Source organism: Myotis yumanensis, unplaced genomic scaffold (assembly GCF_028538775.1).
Source record: "Myotis yumanensis isolate MYYU_CA2020_CCGP unplaced genomic scaffold, mMyoYum1.0.hap1 SCAF_17, whole genome shotgun sequence".
Classification (NCBI taxonomy): domain Eukaryota; kingdom Metazoa; phylum Chordata; class Mammalia; order Chiroptera; family Vespertilionidae; genus Myotis; species Myotis yumanensis.
In genome coordinates this window covers 25,765,617-25,785,793 of record NW_027223768.1, presented here as the reverse complement: position 1 = coordinate 25,785,793, position 20,177 = coordinate 25,765,617, and the positions used below count along the sequence as shown (strand labels likewise).

At 37.1% G+C, this 20,177-nt stretch overlaps 1 protein-coding gene across 2 annotated transcripts in view; it reads right to left on the bottom strand.

Moving 5' to 3' along the window:
• Nucleotides 1-4,431: 4,431 nt before the first annotated feature.
• SWT1 (SWT1 RNA endoribonuclease homolog) overlaps nt 4,432-20,177 on the bottom strand; it is a 60,203-nt gene continuing 44,457 nt past the window's right edge. For both annotated transcript variants that reach the window (XM_070396037.1, XM_070396039.1), the window contains exons 17-19: nt 18,716-18,782; nt 15,338-15,402; nt 4,432-5,824 (exon numbers count right to left, since the gene is read on the bottom strand). In XM_070396037.1, coding sequence (XP_070252138.1) covers nt 5,695-5,824; nt 15,338-15,402; nt 18,716-18,782 — 262 coding nt within the window. In that variant the 3' untranslated portion in view covers nt 4,432-5,694. The remainder of the gene's footprint in view (nt 5,825-15,337; nt 15,403-18,715; nt 18,783-20,177) is intronic.

Sequence of the window (20,177 nt, the reverse complement as noted above, 5' to 3'; positions counted from 1 at the left end):
TTATCACACAAAAACCATCAGGAAAGGAAGTCAGTTCACCTAGTGGCTAGTTCCTGCCTATATCTATTGTTGGTTGTTCTGAACTAAAACTAGGTTGGCAAATCTGAGCCCAGTGTGATAACCTCTTTTTTTAATGACTCTGTACATGTTCTATTTAACACAGGAAAATTAAGTTTAAGCAGCAAAATCCTTGAAATTCTCAGTTCCTAGGTAACACTTGAATGCAAATAATATGTGAGACTACTTTGGGTTAAAGTTTTCCTCTATTACCATTGATGCCAAATAGGTATTCTGGTGGCTAAAATATGTTTTTCAAGTATGTTTTGAATATAAGAAGCTTCCAATTAAAATTTTTTAACAGTATGGGTTTTGGAGTGATTTAGAAATAATATTGATAATAACCACAGTTGCAGTTTGTTTGTCATAATGCATAAAACGTACTAGGTCCCTAAAACAGTAGCAAAACTATAAAATACCTGTTTGAATTAACAAAACAATTGGTTATACCTGGTATGCCTCAGGCATGATTTTTTTTTTGCGTGACTTTTGAAGAGTTTTTATGCCATAAAAGCTTTACCATTATTCAACATGTTTTAGAATTTCTTACATGATCATATTTTTGAGGAGGAGCCCCTGGATTTGGGAACATGATGTAGTGCTAGAATCCTTGCTTAATACCTATAATCTCTCTGGGCCGCAGAATTCTTAAAGTTGAAATAGGCAAAAGAGGAAGTACAATTAGGATATTTTTGCAACTCCAGAGTTACCTTTAGAAAAATATGAGTCACAGCCCAGCCAGTGTTGCTCAGTGGTTGAGTGTCAACCTATGAACCAGGAGGTTAACAGTTTGATTCCTGATCAGGGCACATGCCCAGGTTGCGGGCTCGATCCTCAGTAAGGGGTGTGCGGGGGGCAGCCAATCAATGATTCTCATCAATGTTTCTCTCCCTCTCCCTCCCTCTCTGAAATCAATAAAATATTAAAAAAAAAAAAAGTATGAGTCACAGAAAACTAGTGTCAGGCATTTATTTGTATCCTACTATGTTCCAGAAAAGGATTTGAAGAGTCTTTTTACTAAGACATAAGATACAAGGTAAATTAACTGGGTGTAAAAGAGAACAATAAGCAAGGAAACACCAACATATGAATCTTAAATAATAGGGCCAAGCCACAAATTTGGTCCCATAAACAGGAGACTTGTTAAATAAGTCATCCATGAGAAAGGATATTCTTCCATTTGCTACAACATGGATGGACCTTGAGCACATTATGTTAAGCAAGACAGGTCAGAGAAAGACAGACACTGTAATGATAACACTTACATGTGGAATCTAAAAAGTTTAACCTGTAGAAACCAGTAAAATGGTGATTAGCAGGAGCGGGGTAAGAGTGATGGAGCATACAAATTTGGCAACAAGTAGCAAATAAGCCATAAAGATCTAATGTAGAGTATAATGAATATAGACAATATAAATTACATAATGTGATAAATATAACTACACAGCAATCATTACAATATATAAATATCAACATAATACTGTACCTTAAACTTACACATTTACATGTTAAATTTACTCACTTTTTAAAAATCAAGAAAAAACAAATCTGTAGGTTAAAAAGAAATTACGTGAAGCACCAATATCCTTCATAATAAATCCTTTCTGAAGACTCTTAAAGTGAAACATTTATCAACAAGTAGAGTTTATGGAGAGGGATATACTCATGAATGCCACAGATTCTTGAAATTAATAGATGATGGCCAACAAAATATTTGAACTTCACTATTAATGGCTTCATCACTTGGAGGTTGAATAAGAATGAGAAGCAAAAGCTCAATTATGAAACGGTATGTACAAGGTTGGTATCTTGTGAAAACAGGAGAATCTAAAAAGGACATACATTTGAACAGGTGGCTAAGGGATTGATAAAATTTTAGCCTTTTGGAGAAAACAAGATACCAAACTCAAATGAAAATGAAACTTATGAAGTGAAATATCCAGCAATTTAAGAATGGGGTTGCTATATTAAATGGAAGGCATCTATCAAAGGCTACTTGCAAGTCATGAAAAGATCCATCTTTTACATTAAGCTAGTGTTTTCTAAACCAAAAGTATCAAGTCTTGAAAGGCACAGGCTTGAAAACAACAAAAAAAGCATCTGATAAAAGATTTGAATAGACACTTCAAAGGAGATAAATGGGTTCCAATAAGAACATGAAATTATGCTATTATAAATCACTAAGAAAATGTAAACAGCAAAATGTCACATTAAAACTGAATAATACCAAATTCTGGTTAGGATGCAGAGTAACTAACTCATATTATTGGATAAATCAGAAAATGTAAGGTCACTTTGGAAAACAGTTTGGCTGTTTCTTAGAGAAATACCCTATAACAGTAATCCCATTCCTAGGTATTTATCCAAGTGCAAGGAACCCATGTTCACACAGAAACCTGTGTGAATAAAGCAGCTTTATTCACAATTGTCAATTAAAACTGAAATATTCTGCCCTAACCGGTTTGGCTCAGTGGATAGAGCGTCAGCCTGCAGACTCAAGGGTCCCAGGTTCGATTCCGGTCAAGGGCATGTACCTTGGTTGCAGGCACATATCCAGTGGGGAGTGTGCAGGAGGCAGCTGATCGATGTTTCTCTCTCATTGATGTTTCTAACTCTCTATCCCTCTCCCTTCCTCTCTGTAAAAAATCAATAAAATATATTTTTTAAAAAACTGAAATATTCTTCCAACTAGTGAATGAATAAATTCCATTCATACAATAAGCTACTACGTGGGAATAAAAAGAATTGAAGTACTAGTAACACATGGATGGATTGCAGGAGGATGCTAAATGAAAAGGCAGCCTCAAACGGCTCTATTTATAGCATTCTGGAAAAGTAAGTTGGAAAAGTCTAGTGCAAAGTGGTGCCAGGAACTTTGATAGAAGAATCCTCATGGATGCTTCTCATGAAGTTATCACCAGCTCCTCACTACGGCATAGCCAAGGGTATAAAGTAGGCACCCCTTACCCTGGTGTGACTTTCCCCATCAGTCCACTTTGGTTCATGGCATGCATATGATGGCTTCTGCTCAAAATATAAATAGCCATACATATTAAAGAATGGAGATTTTAAACCCTGAAGTTGCTCTTCTAAAGATCTGCTAATTCATCAAAAACACATGTCTGAAAGCAACCTGCAGATTCAATGCAATCCTTATCAAAATACTAATGGCATTCTCTGAACTAGAACAAAAAATCCTAAAATGGCTATGGAATCACAAAAGACCTGAAATAGCCAAAACCATTTTTTTTTTTACTATATATTTTTATTGAGAGGAAGGGGGAGAGAGTTAGATAGGAACATCAATCGGCTGACTTGCACGACCCCCACTGGGGATGAGCCCGCAACCTGGGCCTGTGTCCTGACCTGAAATCGGACTGTGACCCGGTTCATAGGTTGAGGCTCAACCACTAAGCAACACTGGCCGGGCAGCCAAAACAATGTTAAACAAGAACAAAGTTGGAGGTACCACAATCCCTGATTTCAGACTACAACAAAACCACAGTAATCAAAACAGTATGGTACTGGGACAAAAAGACACTTAGATCAGTGGAGCAGAACAGCCCAGGAATATAAACTTGCTTATATGGTCAATTAATCTATGACAAAGGAGGTAAGAATATACAATGAAGAAACAACAGCCTCTTCAAAAAGTGCTGGGAAAACTGGACAGATAGATGCAAAAGAAAAAAAAAACTGGACCACTTTTTTACACCTATACAAAAACTAAAACTGTATTAAAGACAAAGTATGACCTGAAACCATAATGCTCCTAGAAGCTAACACAAGTAGTAAACTATCTGACATTAGCATCTATAATGTATATGTCCCTCAAGCAAGGGAAACAAAAGCAAAAATAAACAAATGGAATATTACTCAGAAATAAAAAAGAATGATATCTTGTCAGCTGCAACAACATGGATGGACCTAGAGGGTATTATGCCAAGTAAAATAAGTCAGAGAAAGAAAATACTGTAAGGTTTCACTTGTATATGGAATCTAAAAAAAAACAAAACAAATGAACAAACCAAACAAAAACAGACTCATATAAATAGATCATACTGATGGTTGCCAGGGGGGAGAAAAATGGAAAATGACTGAAAAGGTGAAGGGGAATACAGTCAATAATACTATGACAAGTGTGCACAGTGACAGACTTACTGTAATAAAATTAAAGATTAGAAGAGAAGGCAACAAGGGAGAGAGGGGGGAAAAAACCTGACATTTCAAAGAAACAAAGACTAAAAAGTTTAAAAGAATGTTTCTAAAAATAAAAAAGACCAAAAAAACCCCAAACCTAACATTAGAAGAAAACACTTTCACAAATCAATAAAATTTAAGAAATGGTGAACTAATTGACAAATTAATGCACAAAGTAAAACACACACAGACTAAGATAAAATTAAAATGCACATAAGTAAGAGTGAAATAGGAAGTAGCAGTTAATAGGAGTGAAAAGAAACGCTCTGAAATGCATAATATAGATTAAAAGACAGGATAGAAAGACAGGGAACAAAGATGAGCTGAAACCCAACAGTAATAACCAAAAGCAGCTGATGGATTAGGACCTGAAAAAAATTCATTCGGTCCATGGGAAGGGATGTTTTGGCTCCTGGGGAGCAGAGGGCTTCTTCCCCTGGTGCAAAGCAGACAGCACTGTGAGCCCCAGCACTTCAGGTGTGAACAAAGCTCAGTGGGTCCTGCACAGACTACTAGTGAGCACCGTGAGTAGGTTCTCTTTATAATCACACCTTGCACACATTCAGAAATACAATTTGGAAGTAAAATGAAAAGTTAAATCTTACTAAAAATAATTTATTACTTTAAAAAAAATAAGCATTTATAATAGAATACCAAATTCGATGTAATCTAATGTACTAACAAAAGCATAATATACTCCAAAAAACAAGGACTTCCAACTCCCAGTATAAGTAAATAAGTCAATTAAACACTTGGTTTACCTAGAGGCAAACGTCAGTCACTGCCACCTAATCCCATTAACTCATGCTGCTCACATATAACGGGTCTCCCTGCTCCTCGCTAGAAATGCCCCGTTAAGTGACAAGCCTAGGGCAGAAGAAAGGCTGCTATTGGAAGTTGGAGCAGAAGTGACAATTTTATTTTCAGCACCTTGGGGAAGTGGAAGGGATGTGCATTGCATTCACCAGGTCTACATGGAAGATGCTAATCATAAAACAGTCCAGGGTAAGATTTCATTTGTGGAATAATGGTGAGTATGGTCATGTCCTAATTTTTTCTTGGAGTTTGGAAGTGTTCCTGATCATGTAACCATATATTCAGGGTTGAGAGAGACGCTAATGCTGTGCCTTCTTCAGGGGCCACAATGGCTTCTGCCCTAAGGTGACTAAAAAAGCAGCTCTCCTTTCCTTAAACATTCTGGCTCAGTATCAGGAGTGGAGGTAGGAAAGTATTGTCAACGTCAGAAGAGTTGAGTTCACAGTTTATCCCACAACGGATGCATTAGGCTTTTTAGAGAACCTCAATGAGACTGTCAGTAATAAGCAATCACCTTTTTATACAAATGAGGTTTCTTACAAGTCTCTTGGGTTTGGCTCAAAAGGTTGAAAGCTACTCTGTTGTTCTTGAAGACAAATGCAATCCTTTCGAGTCACCAGATTAGGTCCTATCATTGAGCATGTCTTCACTCCACCCCCTGTTCTTGGCCTCCATATACACAGATGCATTGCACTGTTGCATGGCACGCTCCATCTCAACCAGCTGGCGGCATCCAATGGTTAACTTTTCCCTGGGGAATAAAGAAATGTTAATTCACTGCAAGAGAGCTGGTCAGGTAAATTTAAAAACTTCAGACAACAGGATAACGTTGAGATTTGAAATACATTATTTGATATTTGAGAGAGAAAAATACCAAGAGTTACAGTTTCTTAACACAGACAAAACATGGGAGGATAAGCACTTAGAATAGTTCTCAATCAACATGAAGATCTTGATCCTGGAATTCTGGAAATTGACAGACCTGCTATCAACAAGCCAAATTGGATGCTTAAAAAAAGTCCTTTGTATGGTTTCTGAAGGACCTCTCCCAGATGTTGGGCTGATTTTAACATGTTCTAATCTGAGTGGTAAGTAGAGTACATATTTTTGTGTTGTTTAGTTTGAGAGTTAAAGAACAGGTAGACTAGAAGATTCTAAGAGAATGCTTCTCGCTAGGAACAGACACTAGAGAAGGGATAGGAAGTTGACAGGGTTTCAACTCTTAAAATTGCTGAAATAAGTTATCTAGCAGTTAAATGAATATTTATTATTTGAAACCAGAGGTGGAAGCAGAGTAATGCCTAATATATGCCATGCCTACGAACAATTTACCCAAGATGAAGCCTACTTGGACTTTCAAGTGCCTAGAGTCCAGATCTCATTGAAACCTATTTAAATCTAGAGATTATCTACATAAGTTCACAAAGAATACATACCATCTAGTACAGCATCTGACACATTAGGTGTTCAAGAAAAGGCAGTTACTTTTATTGCATAAATGACAATTACTATTTCTTTGGCACTAAGATTACTCCCAGCCATCTCCACTTGGTAAAGATCACTAGCTCCCTCTACTTAGGAATACACTTAAGCAAAGAAGCACAGACTTGTACACTAAAAATTACAAAACATTGCCAAAGAAATTAAAGTCCTAAATTAGTGGCATCCCATATTTATACATTGGAAAACTTAAAACAATGATAATACTCCCCAAACAATCTACATGCTTAACACAATTCCTATCAAAATTCCAACAATCATTTTTGCAGGAATGGAAAAGCTGATCCTAAGAGTCACATAGAATTTAAAGGACCCCCAAATAGCCAAATTTTGGGAAAAAAAATGTTAGAAGACTCACACTTTCCAATTTTGAAAAGTTACCCTAAAGCAACTTTAATCAAAACAGTGTGGTACTGGCATAAAGATAGACATACAGACCAATGGAACTGAATTGAAAGTCAAGAAATAAACCCTGATATACATGGTCAATTGATTTTCGACAAGGGTGCCAAGGCCATTCAATGGGAAAAGAATAGTTTCTTCAACAAACAGTGCTAGGACAACTTGATATCCACATGTCAGAGGAATGAAGTTGGACCCGTACCTCATACAAAAATTAATTCAAAATGGATTAATGACCTGTTAAAGCTGAAACTATAAAATTCTTAGAAAAATATTTGGGCTAAGTATTCATAACCTTAGCCTTGGCAATGGATTCTTACATATGACACCAAAAACCCAAGCCACAAAAGAAAAAACACACAAACTGGATGCTATCAAAATTAAAGCTTTTCAACTGTAATTGAAAAATAAAAAAATTTTTTAAAGTAAAAATGCAAGAATTTATATGAACTGCCCAGCAAAAATTCTGTTTTATCCCTTTGGGACAATATAAACAGTTCATATTTTAAGGAAAAAATGCAAATGACCCAGACACACTTTTGATAAACTCAATTCTGATGAGGTGACTGCAATTTTTTTCCCTTCTACCACCTGGTGCTCTGCCCCGAGCACCTGTTCGGGTTGACATTTACACAACTTTGCATGGCTTAGTTCAAAGATCCTTGTTCTCTTTTATGTCTTCGATATTTTGTCTGGTTTCTTATCGGGCAATGTTATTTTGGGGTAAAGTGTAACATAAAATATGATTAAACAGAAATCTCTCAAAAAAATAAAAACTTGCAAATTAATATATCTCATAAGGGTCTAATATCCAGAACATGTATGTCACGCTGCCAGGTGCCAAGGTGGTTGACAGTCAATAAGCCAAACCAAAAGTAACAATCAAGACTTGATTTATTTACTGCAACTGCAAGTAAGGGGTCAAATGAAAGGTGTCAGCTCCCTAATGCTCCGTTTTCGCCACAGAATGACGCCAGGCAAGGGTCAGACAATATGCAGGGCAGAGGGGGGGGGGCAGTATCTCACTAATGAGGAGCCCCAAACTAAGGTCCTGCCTCTTCATCGACCCAAATGGCTAAGGGTGTCTTAGTCCTTTCAGCCTGCCATAACAAAATATCATAGACTGGGTGCGCTCTAAACCACAAATTTATTTCTCACAGTTGCAGAGGCTGGGAAGTCCAAGATCAAGGTGCCAGCATAGCTACATTTTGGAGAGAGCCCTCTTTTATAAGAACACTAGTGGCCCAGTGCACAAAAATTTGTGCACTCGGGGGCGAGGGGTCTCTCAGCCTGGCCTGTGCCCTCTCGCAGTCTGGGACCCCTCAGGGGATGTCCACCTGCTGGCCTAGGCCCACTCCCTGGGCAGCCTGGGAGTACTCGGGGAATGTCCACTTGCCAGCAGGGAGCAGGCCTAAGTTGCAGTCAGACATCCTTAGCGCTGCTAAGGAGTCGGGAGAGGCTCCCACCACCACCGCTGTGCTGGCTGCTGGCAGCTGGAAGCCTGGCTTGTAGCTGAGCAAAGCTCCCCATGTGGGAGCACACTGACCACCAGGGGGCAGCTCCTGCATTAAGCATCTGCCCCCTAGTGGTCAGTGTGTGTCATAGTGACCAGTCATTCCCAGTCGTTCTGCTGTTAGGGTCAATTTGCATATTGCCCTTTTATTATGTAGGTTAGAGGCCTGGTGCACGGGTGGGAGCTGGCTGGTTTGCCCTGAAGGGTGTCCTGGATCAGGGTGGGGGTCCCGCTGGGGTGCCTGGCCAGCCTGGGTGAGGGGCTGATGGCTGTTTGCAGGCTGGCCAAGCACCCCAGTGGGGACCCTCACCCTATGGGGGTGTGGCCAGTTTGGGTGAGGGGCTGAGGGCCATTTTCAGGCTGCCCACAGCCCCTTCAGGGTGAGCGGGGGGTCCCACTAGGGTGCCTGGCCAGCCTGGGTGAGGGGCTGATGGCCATTTTCAGGCTGGCCACACCCCTAAGCAACCCAAGCTCCCAGCCTCTCCTTTTTTCTTTTTTTTCTGGGATTTATTTATCTTCTATAATTGAAACTTTGTAGCCTTGAGCAGAGCCCAGGGTCGGCCAGGGCAGGCGGGAAGCTTGGCTTCCTCCATTGCTGGGGGCAACCCAAGCCTCCTGCTCACTCCAGCTCCATGGCTACCGCCATCTTAGTTGAGTTAATTTGCATATTGGCTCCTGATTGGCTGGTGGGCGTGGCTTGAGCATAGCAGAGGGACAGTTAATTACCATGTTTCTCGTTTATTAGATAGGATTATTCCCACTTTGAGGCTCCACCGTCATAACCTAATCACTTCCCAAAGTATGATCATTATCTTGGGCAACAGGATTTTAACATATAAATTTTGGGGGGACATAAATATTCAGAGCATAGCAAAGGAGAAGAGCTAGGAGCAGAAAAGCATTGAGTCAGAGTGGAGAAAAATACTATGGGCAAGGCCTCCAAAAAGAGGTCTCAGCAGAGGTGCCTCAGCCAAAGCCCCCCAACGGAGGCCTCCAAATGAAGTTGCCTGGACTTGGAATGCAAGTACGCATGTGAGCATGCCCAGGGGCAGGGGGCCTGAGCATTGCCTGCAGCCCCCTCGAGAAGGCTGCAGTTCACTGGCTGTCTACGGAATCTGGTATGGAGAAGGCAGCTTTCCCCTATGGAGCCCGCCAGATAAAAGCCATATAAATGCCAATGGTCAGATCTAAAAGTTCACACATAAGATTTTGGCCTGGAGCCAGATTCCTCGTAAAGAATTCTTACAACTCAACAACAGAAAGAAAAACAACCCAATTAACAATGGGCAAAGGGCTTGAATAGATATTTCTCCAAAGACAAACAAGCTTATGAAAAGATGTTCAACATCATTAGTTCACAATGAGATAAAGCTCCAAATTCTTTAGAAGAGCTATAACCAAAAAATGGAAAATAAATGTTGGTGAGCACGCAGAGAAATTAGAACCCTTGTATATTGCTGGTGGGAAGGTAAAATAGTGCAGCTGCTTTGAAAACAGGAAGTTCCTCAAAAGTTAAACACAGAATTACCATCTGACCTAGGACTTCTACTCGTAGGTATACACCCTTCTCAAATTATAAAGAACGGAAAGAATTAAACAAAGGCAACACTATTCACACTAGCGCCAAAGTGGAAACAACCCACATGCCCAACAACAGATGAATGGATCAACAAAATGTGATTATACATACAATGGAATATTATTCAGCCTTTAATAGGAACGAAGTGCTGATATATCTACAGTGAGATGCATCTTGGAAACACCATGCTAAGTGAACAAAACCAGACACAAAGGGTCATATGTTGTATGATTCAACTGACAAGAAACACCCAGAATGAATAACTCCATAGAGAAAGAAAGCAGCTTAGTGGTTGCCAGGGTTTGGGGCCAGGAGGGGAGAACAGAGAATAACTACTTAATGGATATGGAATTTCCCTACTGGGGTGATGGAAATGTCTTGGAACTAGACAGAGGTGACAGCTGCACAACTGAATGAATGCTCTCAGTGACACTGAATTACACACTTTACAATGGTTGTTAATTTTGTTATCTGAGTATTACCTCAATTAAAAAAAGAAAAAAGTATATACTTTTGTATTATCTTCTTTCACAAATAATACAGTCAAATGTACTACAAAGTATTATTGCATCTATAGACACAAAAATAATGTAATTCTTTTCTAATTAAGACAGAAACATCAAAGGTCTAAATTTGAATTCTAGATTATTTTTTTCTAAGGCTTTTTCTGTCTGAGGTTTCTTGGACAGACCAGGTCATTAATTTAACACAGGGGTTCTCAAACTTGACCATGCCCTGGACGGACTGTCACACAGATGGCTGGGCGCCACCTCCAGAGTTTCTGATCCAAGAGGTCTGGGGTGGAGCCTCAGAGCTGGCATTTCTTGCAAGTTCCAAGGTGATGCTGACACTCAGGGCCTGGACCCACAGTTAAGACAACTACAGCTCAAATGTAAACTTGAAGACACTACCAGGGACCTGGTTCCTGAAGTAGGAAAGCAGTCATTCCTGAAAGCACTTGACAGCAAAAGAAAGCTTCTGATATACAACCATCTTAGGTAGTAAATTGTTTGGACATGCCAGGTGCTTTATGAGGCTAATGTCACAAACTAGCTTGCATTTTACCTGGAAAAAAATGACCTTAGGGACTTGTCTCACAAACATGCCAGGGCAGTCTGTCAAGAACTTACAGGGCAAACAAAGTGACTTAAACCTACTCCTAACTTATTTCTCATACATATAAGACACTACACAAGATATATACTTGGTAATCTGTTTTATAATCTCATTAATTTACCATCCTGGATTTTCTTTATCTATATATAATATCAGAGAGGACGGGAGAGGGAAAGATAGAAACATCAATGATGAGAGGGAGAATCATTGATCGGCTGCCTCCTGCACGCCTCCTACTGGGGATTGAGCCCGCAATCTGGGCATGTGTCCTGACCGGGAATTGAACCATGATCTCCTGGTTCATAGGTTGATGCTCAAACACTGAGCCACATCAGCCAGGCCATCCTGGATTTTCTGAGCAAACTCCTCATCTGCTCAGGGTAAATAGCACACAGACAGATAGCAAGAGCAAAAGCTAAACAAAGAGTCTACAAACTACAGAAGACAGAAAAATTAACTGGTTTATAGACAGTGAACACAGAGGTTTTCCAGTATCATGGAATTCAACTTTGGATCAAAGCTCCTGTCAATCTGAAACCTCAATTCCTTGTTTATCAGAACCTAAAAAAAGTTTTATGCTCTTCAGTTACTTAATTACATCCCTATTGCAGTAAACATGAAGTTGGGCATGTCAACAGTCTACTTCCTCACAAACACTTTATATTAAAAAACAAAGAACAGGAAATTCAGACATCTTAAGTAATTGCTCTTAGCATTCTCAAAGGTGGCTAGCTATATATGCAAGCTAAGTCACTCATCTATTTTCATCTCTGAGCCACAGGAAAACTTTGCCATCTACTATCTATTGCATTTGGCCCCATGTCTAATATGAACCACTGTCTCCTTTGGCAGCTTATTTGAAAACTGAGCTGTGGACTATACCAGAGGCTAATATGGGAGATAGATAGGGCAAATAATTTCAAAGCAACAGCAGAGTAACAAATCTAAAGCTATTAATCAAAAGCCTGCTAAAGAGCAATTGCCATCTTTCAATGCATTCAAGATATTGGGTATATTTGATTTCAAAATCATCTTTTTGGGCACAAGAAGGAGCTTATTAATATCATAGTTCAAATCCTTGGAATTGTAAGTGGAAAGAAAACAAATTAGAACTTTGAACATTTAATTTTGATCCCTGTACCCTCCCTACCTCCTACCACCCTCTCCAAAAAAAAACAACAAAAACCTTCCAACTTTTCCAACAGTATGGGGAAGTTAAACTAAGTTTAGAGATCTGATGGAACCATTCTGCAAGGGACTCTGCGCTCCAAGTTATCTACAGTGGGGTTTCTACACCTTCAAAAATATGGCTAAGGTTCATAGACGCTATAGTCTAACACAAATCTCACGCACACATTGACATGTAAACTGGTTGTTAAGATCTATAAATAAGAGTATAACTGATTGATAGTCTGAAGATTACAGTAAAAAAAAAACAAAAAAAACATTCTCTCCCCCAGTTACAACATCATGCATGCTCACTGCCTTCAGATTTTCTGGGAAAACTTATTTGAATCTAATGAGTGAACTTCAGAGCTGTACTGCTTAATGACATTTGTCCTAGCATCTTGACCATCAAATTTATCAATTAAAAGTTTTAACAGAAGCACCTTGATAGTTAACTTAGTCCCTGAGCCTGCACATAAAATTTTGTAACCACATCTGCACATTATAAATAGCAAAAAAAAAAAAAGTGACTTAGTGTTGCAGTGGCATATTACATAGCAATGAAAAGAAAAAATGCAGTCAGTTCAGCTCCAACACTTGTTCCAAATGCACATATTTGTTCCAACACCACTTATGTAGTAAAGAGCAATTTGAGCACAGAACTGTCCTATGCACAATTTCAGTAGTGAGAGATGCTAGATGAACATAGAAAACTGCACCCAGCTGACCCAAGCTGCTTAGGAACAGACAAAACACACTCATGCACACACCTCAAACAGCTACTTCAGCTTCCTGTGTGTTATGGGCTACACCCAATCACACTTAGTGCTATGACTTTACATTCAATTCTAGATAACCCTTCCTCCAGCACATCACACTAACCGATGAACTGCAGCCTTCCAACAACCACTTCTATAAGCAACCTGAGCTCTTTTACAAGGTAAAGTATTAAATCTATTATAGCATTTATATATTTCCTAACCACTAACATGTGTAAATCTGGGATACCATTTTGATTTTTCAATGTGTCCCTTACATCTTTGAGGGATATGCTCCAGCCCCCTTTTTTTCTTATGCACCCCAAGGTTTTTACTGCATGATTTTGCATAGAGCATGGGTGATATTACGAATGCACCTGTCATGTTATAATAGAACTAATTGTGCTCCATGCATCAACATGGTGAATCTCAATGTTGACTTTCAAAGAATAAGGGTGACAGTGAAAGATTTAGGTTAAATGTGTTTTTGCTCCTCTGGATTTGTCTGTCTGGGCCCAGGGATGGAGAATTCAAATCTATACCCTGTGTATACAAGAATCAGATTTATACTAGTCCTTTTTTGTTACATATGAATGCTAGAAACCAAATTATTTGTTTAAAGAATATATAGTGTGTGATACTGCTAAATTAATCCCTTTTTAAAAAAAACTAGAAACACTTAAAATATTTTTTAAAATATATTTTTATTGATTTCAGAGAGGATGAGAGAGGGAGAGAGAAAGAAACATCAATGATTAGAGAGAATCATTGATTGGCTGCCTCCTGCATGCCCCACACTGGGGATCAAGCCTGCAACCCAGGCATGTGCCCTGACAGGAATCGAACCATGACCTCCTGGTTCATAGGTCGACACTCAACCACTGAGCAACACTGGCCAAGCCCCATATTTTTAATAATAAATAATACGTAGTAAAACCATAAAGATAAGGTTGAGAATTAGAAATACAAAATCACTGAGAGGATGGAAGGGAGGATACAAACAGGACTGGGCAAAGGTCTATTTTGTCAACTGAGTATTCTTTATGCCTGTTGTTCTTCAAAACATGGTCTAGGGAATGCCAGCCTCTTTCAAAGGGTCTGAGATGTCAAAGAGGCCAAAGCTATTTTCTTTTTCTTTTTTTTTTAAAGTATATTTTATTGATTTTTTACAGAGAGGAAGGGAGAGAGATAGAGAGTTAGAAACATCGATGAGAGAGAAACATCGATCAGCCGCCTCCTGCACATCTCCTACTGGGGATGTGCCCGCAACCCAGGTACATGCCCTTGACCGGAATCGAACCTGGGACCTTTCAGTCCGCAGGCCGATGCTCTATGCACTGAGACAAACCGGTTTCGGCCAAAGCTATTTTCTTAACAAGACTGAGACATGATTTGCCTTTTGCAATCTCACTCTTGCAAGAGTACACAGAAGTTTCCCAGCGATACATGACATGATTATGGAAACAGAATGCAACAGCTATGAGAACCCAGCTTTCTTCTATTAAACCAGACATAAAGAGATTTGCAAAAATGTACAATGCCACTCTCGTCAGTAACACTTTTGGTTTGGGAAAAATTCTTTTCATAATTCTATGTTACTGATCTTAACATGTAATTAATTAACTACTGTTATTTTTAAATAAATATTTTAAATTTATCCATTCTGATTTCTAATACAGTAAATACAGATAGATATGACCCACAAAAACAAAAGCTCTTTGAGGGTCTTAAATAACTTATTTTTTATTTTTTATTTATTGATTTTAGAGAGAGAAGGAGGGGGAAGGAACAGAAGAATGGGGCAGGAGAGAGGGAGGTAGGACGGATAGGAGGAGGGAGAGGAAAGGGATAAGGAGACAGAGAGAGACAGACAGACATCAATTTGTTCCACTTATTTATGAATTCATTGGTTGATTCTTGTATGTACCCTGACCTGGGATCAAACCCACAACCTTGGTGCACATTGGGACAACACTCTGATCACGTGAGCTACCCAGTCAGGACTTCCAATAACTTTAAAATATAAAGGAGTCTTGAGGCCAAAAGTTTGACAATTATTTTAAATCTTATACCTGCTAAACCCATACACACACACACACAGCCTTTTTGTATATATGAAATATTTTTATACTAATAAAGGTAAAAACTCATGGTGTATTGAACCATAAAAAACAAACAAAACAAAAAAAACCTTTTCACCACCGGTATATATGTATAGATATGACTTACCGATACTCAGTATGTGAAACACAATCATAAAGTTCCTGGGCAGTGAATTTGACACTTTTATTTACCTGAAAAGAACCAAGATATAGTTACTAAAAATGCATATTAAATCAAACAAGTAGTAAGAACAGAGAGTGGCCCACATTCTGAGAAAGCAGAATGTCAAGTTTCTAGTTCTTGCATAGGAAGGACAGAAGACTAAGAATCAGAAGCTCAATGACCATAATGCTAACACTGAGCTATATGTAAAAATATTCGTCCTATTGTTTCAACCTAATCTGTTCATAAGACTGGTAGTGAGATGGCCTTGAGGCTAATAAAAAAATCTCAACAAACAATTGCTTTTTAGATCAAATGGGGAAAAAATGTACTCCATGAAACCAATTCATGCTTCGGTTAGCCTGACCTCTTAAAATATTCGTGATTTTCAGTATTTATTTTCTAGGAAAAGTAAATAACTTATAAAATTTAAAATACTAAAAACTTAAAGGGCTGAAGTGGATTTGGGATAGACTATATAAGCAGAAACAGCCACATCTTGTTTATATCCTAAACATTAGAAATAATTCAAGCTGAGAGAAAAAGTCAAGTATTCAACTCTAACAACATTTGAATACTATGCTGACCCTTTCAAAAGTTATTACTGAATAACCTTCACTTTCATTTAAATACAAAGGTTATAAACTATGTGGAAACATCTATCTGTTTAGGAAAAAGTGTGATTTACAGACATTTTCTAAAGAAATGCATTTTTCAGACTATGGAGGTCTAAATAGGTAAACTAACGTGTTTAAGTTCATAAATACGTATTATAATCCAGACATAACATACAATACTAAAAGTCCTTTATCATACACAAGCTAGTGGTGTCACCTGTAGTATGCACAGAAGCAATTCTGTATTTCTTGAGGTTTCACTACTGATTTAGATCATATTTTACTTATGTGTAGGGAAGAATCTAGAATTTGTAGAGGAAAACTCCCTTTACCAGATAACTCAACAAATAGCACAGTACCTAAATTTTAAGAACTTCTGAATTAGTGAAAGGGAAACTTAAATGAGACTATCTCCTATTCAATTTATTTATATTAGCTGGTATGCATTCATTAACACTACTTTAAAGACTCATATCATGAGTGTCTTCTATAGAATTAAGGGTATTGCTTATTTGTAAAAGTTCCATCAGCTTCTTCAGTATTTTCATAAAAAATTCACATTTGTGTAGAAAATGTTTCATTCACTGAAAGTTAAAAATACATAGTTTTTAAATATAACACTTTAAATGTACATAATCCTAAAATTTTACTTAAAAATTGTTATTTAATTACATACAATATTTAATATATTTATAATAAATGTATTAAGTTGGTATATAATTTATCATAATTAACTTCTTAGGTACTTTACAATTTTTAAAAGTATCTTCTAAAAATGTCCTAAAATATGTACTTAAACTATCAACCAGTCCAATTCCTCCTTCTTTACATGTTATTCTCTGGTCTCAGGGCCTTCACTATTTTCACTATTACTCCAACATACCAGGACCTGTAATATATCCAAACTTAGGCAAGCAAATGTCAACAATATTGCAGGTGTCCGATCAGAGAATGAAGGAATCACGTATTGTCCATCAATTATTGAGAAAAATCAGCTGAGATTTTTGAACCTTGTATAATATGAATAAAAAATAGTTCCTTAAGCCTTCAGTATATTTTTAGAAAAATGAGTATCTAGATGACGCTTTAGTTTTAAAAGTGATCATCCACAGACATTTGGACACTTATCCCAGAATGCAGCTAGGGGACAAGGGTTCCAGGTCATAGGTGACTTACAAAAAAAAGACAGATAATTTACTACTAAAAAAGGAAAACTGAAATACAAATTCATCACCTATATCACAGATTCTAGCCTGAAATATCTTGTTTCATCATAGTCATTAATTTTGATTCAAGACATTTTTGATCATTCACATTGGGACATTTTAAATTACACTGTTAAATATCATTTTTATGCTGAAGTGTACAATTTTAATTCCCAGGGAACAAATAGTTAAAAGATGCCTTTGTCAGTGAACCTTATTAGAATTATGACATATTGTGGATTGTGGAATTGGTGTTATTAAATTCTTGTACTATTTACAATGAATGCCAAATATTGACATGGCTATATTATTAATTTTAAAAAATTCAAGAACAAAGGGCAAAGATTAAGTAAAAAAGCCAAACATCTTAAAACTTTAGATGGTCCTATCACTGTTTATGAGACAAATGTCTCCAATGTAGTAATTGATATAGGAAAGGAAGTTCTGCTAAGAGAAATTATTTTAAAAATCTGGAAATCAATTCCACATATTCTTATAACTAATGTTAGGTATTTTTTCCCAAAACCTCAGCAACAGAAAGCACTATGTCCCATATTTTTCCAGGGTGTGATTTTAAAATTATCATATTATTTCCACAAATATACTTTTATAGTTAGAATTAATGACTCAATTTGAAATTTAGAAAATATCATGAAATAATAATATGAATCATGTCAAATGAAGAAATCATCCTAATCACATAGTATGGTTATGCAGTATTGGGCTGACTGTTTAAAAAGCACACATAAATGCTGTAACACCAAACACTTAACTGTGTGGTACTGTTTGGAGCACTTTACATAGGTATATTAAGTTATTTAGTTTTAAAGAATATTATAATTTACATACTGATGTTATTCCCATTTGATAGGTGAAGAAACTGAGACAAAGAGAATTAAATAATTCTTTAAAGAGCATTCAGGTAATAGATGGAAGAACCAACATTGAACACTTAGTCACTAGGTTCTTCATGTCAGATATTGCATACAAATGGCTAAATAAAGAGCTACTCGGGAATAAAAGTGAAGAAATAGATTTAAAGGAGTTTGACTCAATAACAAATGTGAGACCTGAATATACGTCATATTCCTTCAAGTAGCACATTTTAAAAATTAAAGACACGTGCACTTGTAAAGCAAACATATACGGGAACATGTGCAAAGAGCGTTAGGCTAACAGAAACTGAAGATCAACAGAATTCTCCCCCTGGATCAGCAAGGATGGGTGAGAGGGCCAGCTGGCCCCCATTGGCCCTGACAGCCGGCCAGGCCAAGGGACCCCACCTGTGCACGAATTCATGCACTGGGCCTCTAGTATTATTATAGGGTTCTACTGTATGTTTTTACTTAAAGAATAAAAAAACAAACTATGTCACCAGAAACCTTCTGTGGCACTCAACAATTTAAAGTAAATATCAATTAAATAGCATACCATTACATTTTAGAACTCTATCCTGTTAATTTATATTAAAATTTGTTTATGGTGGAAATGTGATAAACATTTTAAAGTATTGTTCATACCTCATGTTTGATTAGGAAGTTATAGAGGGTCTCAATATCTTGATAATTACTGTTGGGGGCCAAAATCCTAAAAAATAAAATATAATAAAAACAGAGGAAGGGGAATGAATGGTTAAAAAAAAAATACAATACCTGAACTTTTCCTCAAAACATATCCATACTATAAGAGATAACTTGTATAATAATCTTATTAGAATGTTTACAACCTTTTCTAGTTTTTATCAGTTAAAAATTATAAAACCATGAGCTTAATTCAACAGAGGACTTATTAAAATATTTTTGCTTATTTACATTGGTATTTGTATCATCAATTAATCAATAACCAGAAATATTTTGTGAAATAATAGTTCACAGGGTATAGATTTCTCAAAAGGTACATAGAAATGTGAAGTGCATTTGTACTCCCTACCATTTAAAGCTGCAGATAAAGCTTAAAGATCTCCCAGAGAAATGTTCAACCTATCCAATAGACAACTAATTAAACTTCCAGACACATATACTAATAAAATATTTTGTGTTTTTATTTTTATTAATCCTCACCTGAAGATATTTTTCTATAGATTTTTAAAGAGAGTGGAAGGGAGGAGGAGAGAGAGAAACAGCAATGTTTGAGAAAGACACATCAATTGCTTGGCACCTGCATGCACCCCGACTGCCCTTGACCAGAATCGAACCCTTCAGTTCATGGGCCGACACTGTATCCACTAAGCCAAACTGGTTGGCCAGATTTTGTGACTAAATTCAAATAAAACTGTTTGAACTATCAACATAGCATTATAAGAAAAAGCATTAGTAATCAGACCAATACTAATACTGATTCATAAAAATAACAAAAAAATATAAATATATAAATAACATAAAAACACAAAATGGAAACAAGGAAAAAATAAAGATAGAATAACTTATTTCTCCTTCTAGCAGTAAAATATTAATTCTCATTTTCTTATACTACGTATTTTTTAATTCTCTCAATATTAATTTTTTTTTCTTAAAAAAAAAAAAAAAAGGAAAGCAGTCCTTTCATTATGGTATAGTGGTTAGTAGTATGCCTGCCAGGGTCTGTTGAGCTATGTGAACTTGGGTGAGTTCTGTGTGAGCTATTTTCCTTATCTGTTAAAAGATATGAATAACATTCCATACTTCATAGGGTTATTGTGAGAATTAAATGAACTACTATAGGGAAAGCCTTTATAACAGTGTCTGGTATTCAGCAAACACTATATATCAATTATAACAGTAATAACAACTATTATCATCATCTAATAGTTTCAAGCTACAGAGTAAGTGCATAAAGATCTAACTAATGAGAAATCAAGCCACATCAACTAATTCTTAAATTCCGCGTGCCTTAATTACATCTCTTTGAGATCTGGCTCCCAGCATACGTGGTCAGTTTGGCTTAAATAAACTCGTATAAAAAGTCAAAAAGAAAAAATATTGTCTCTAGATCCTTTTATCCTTG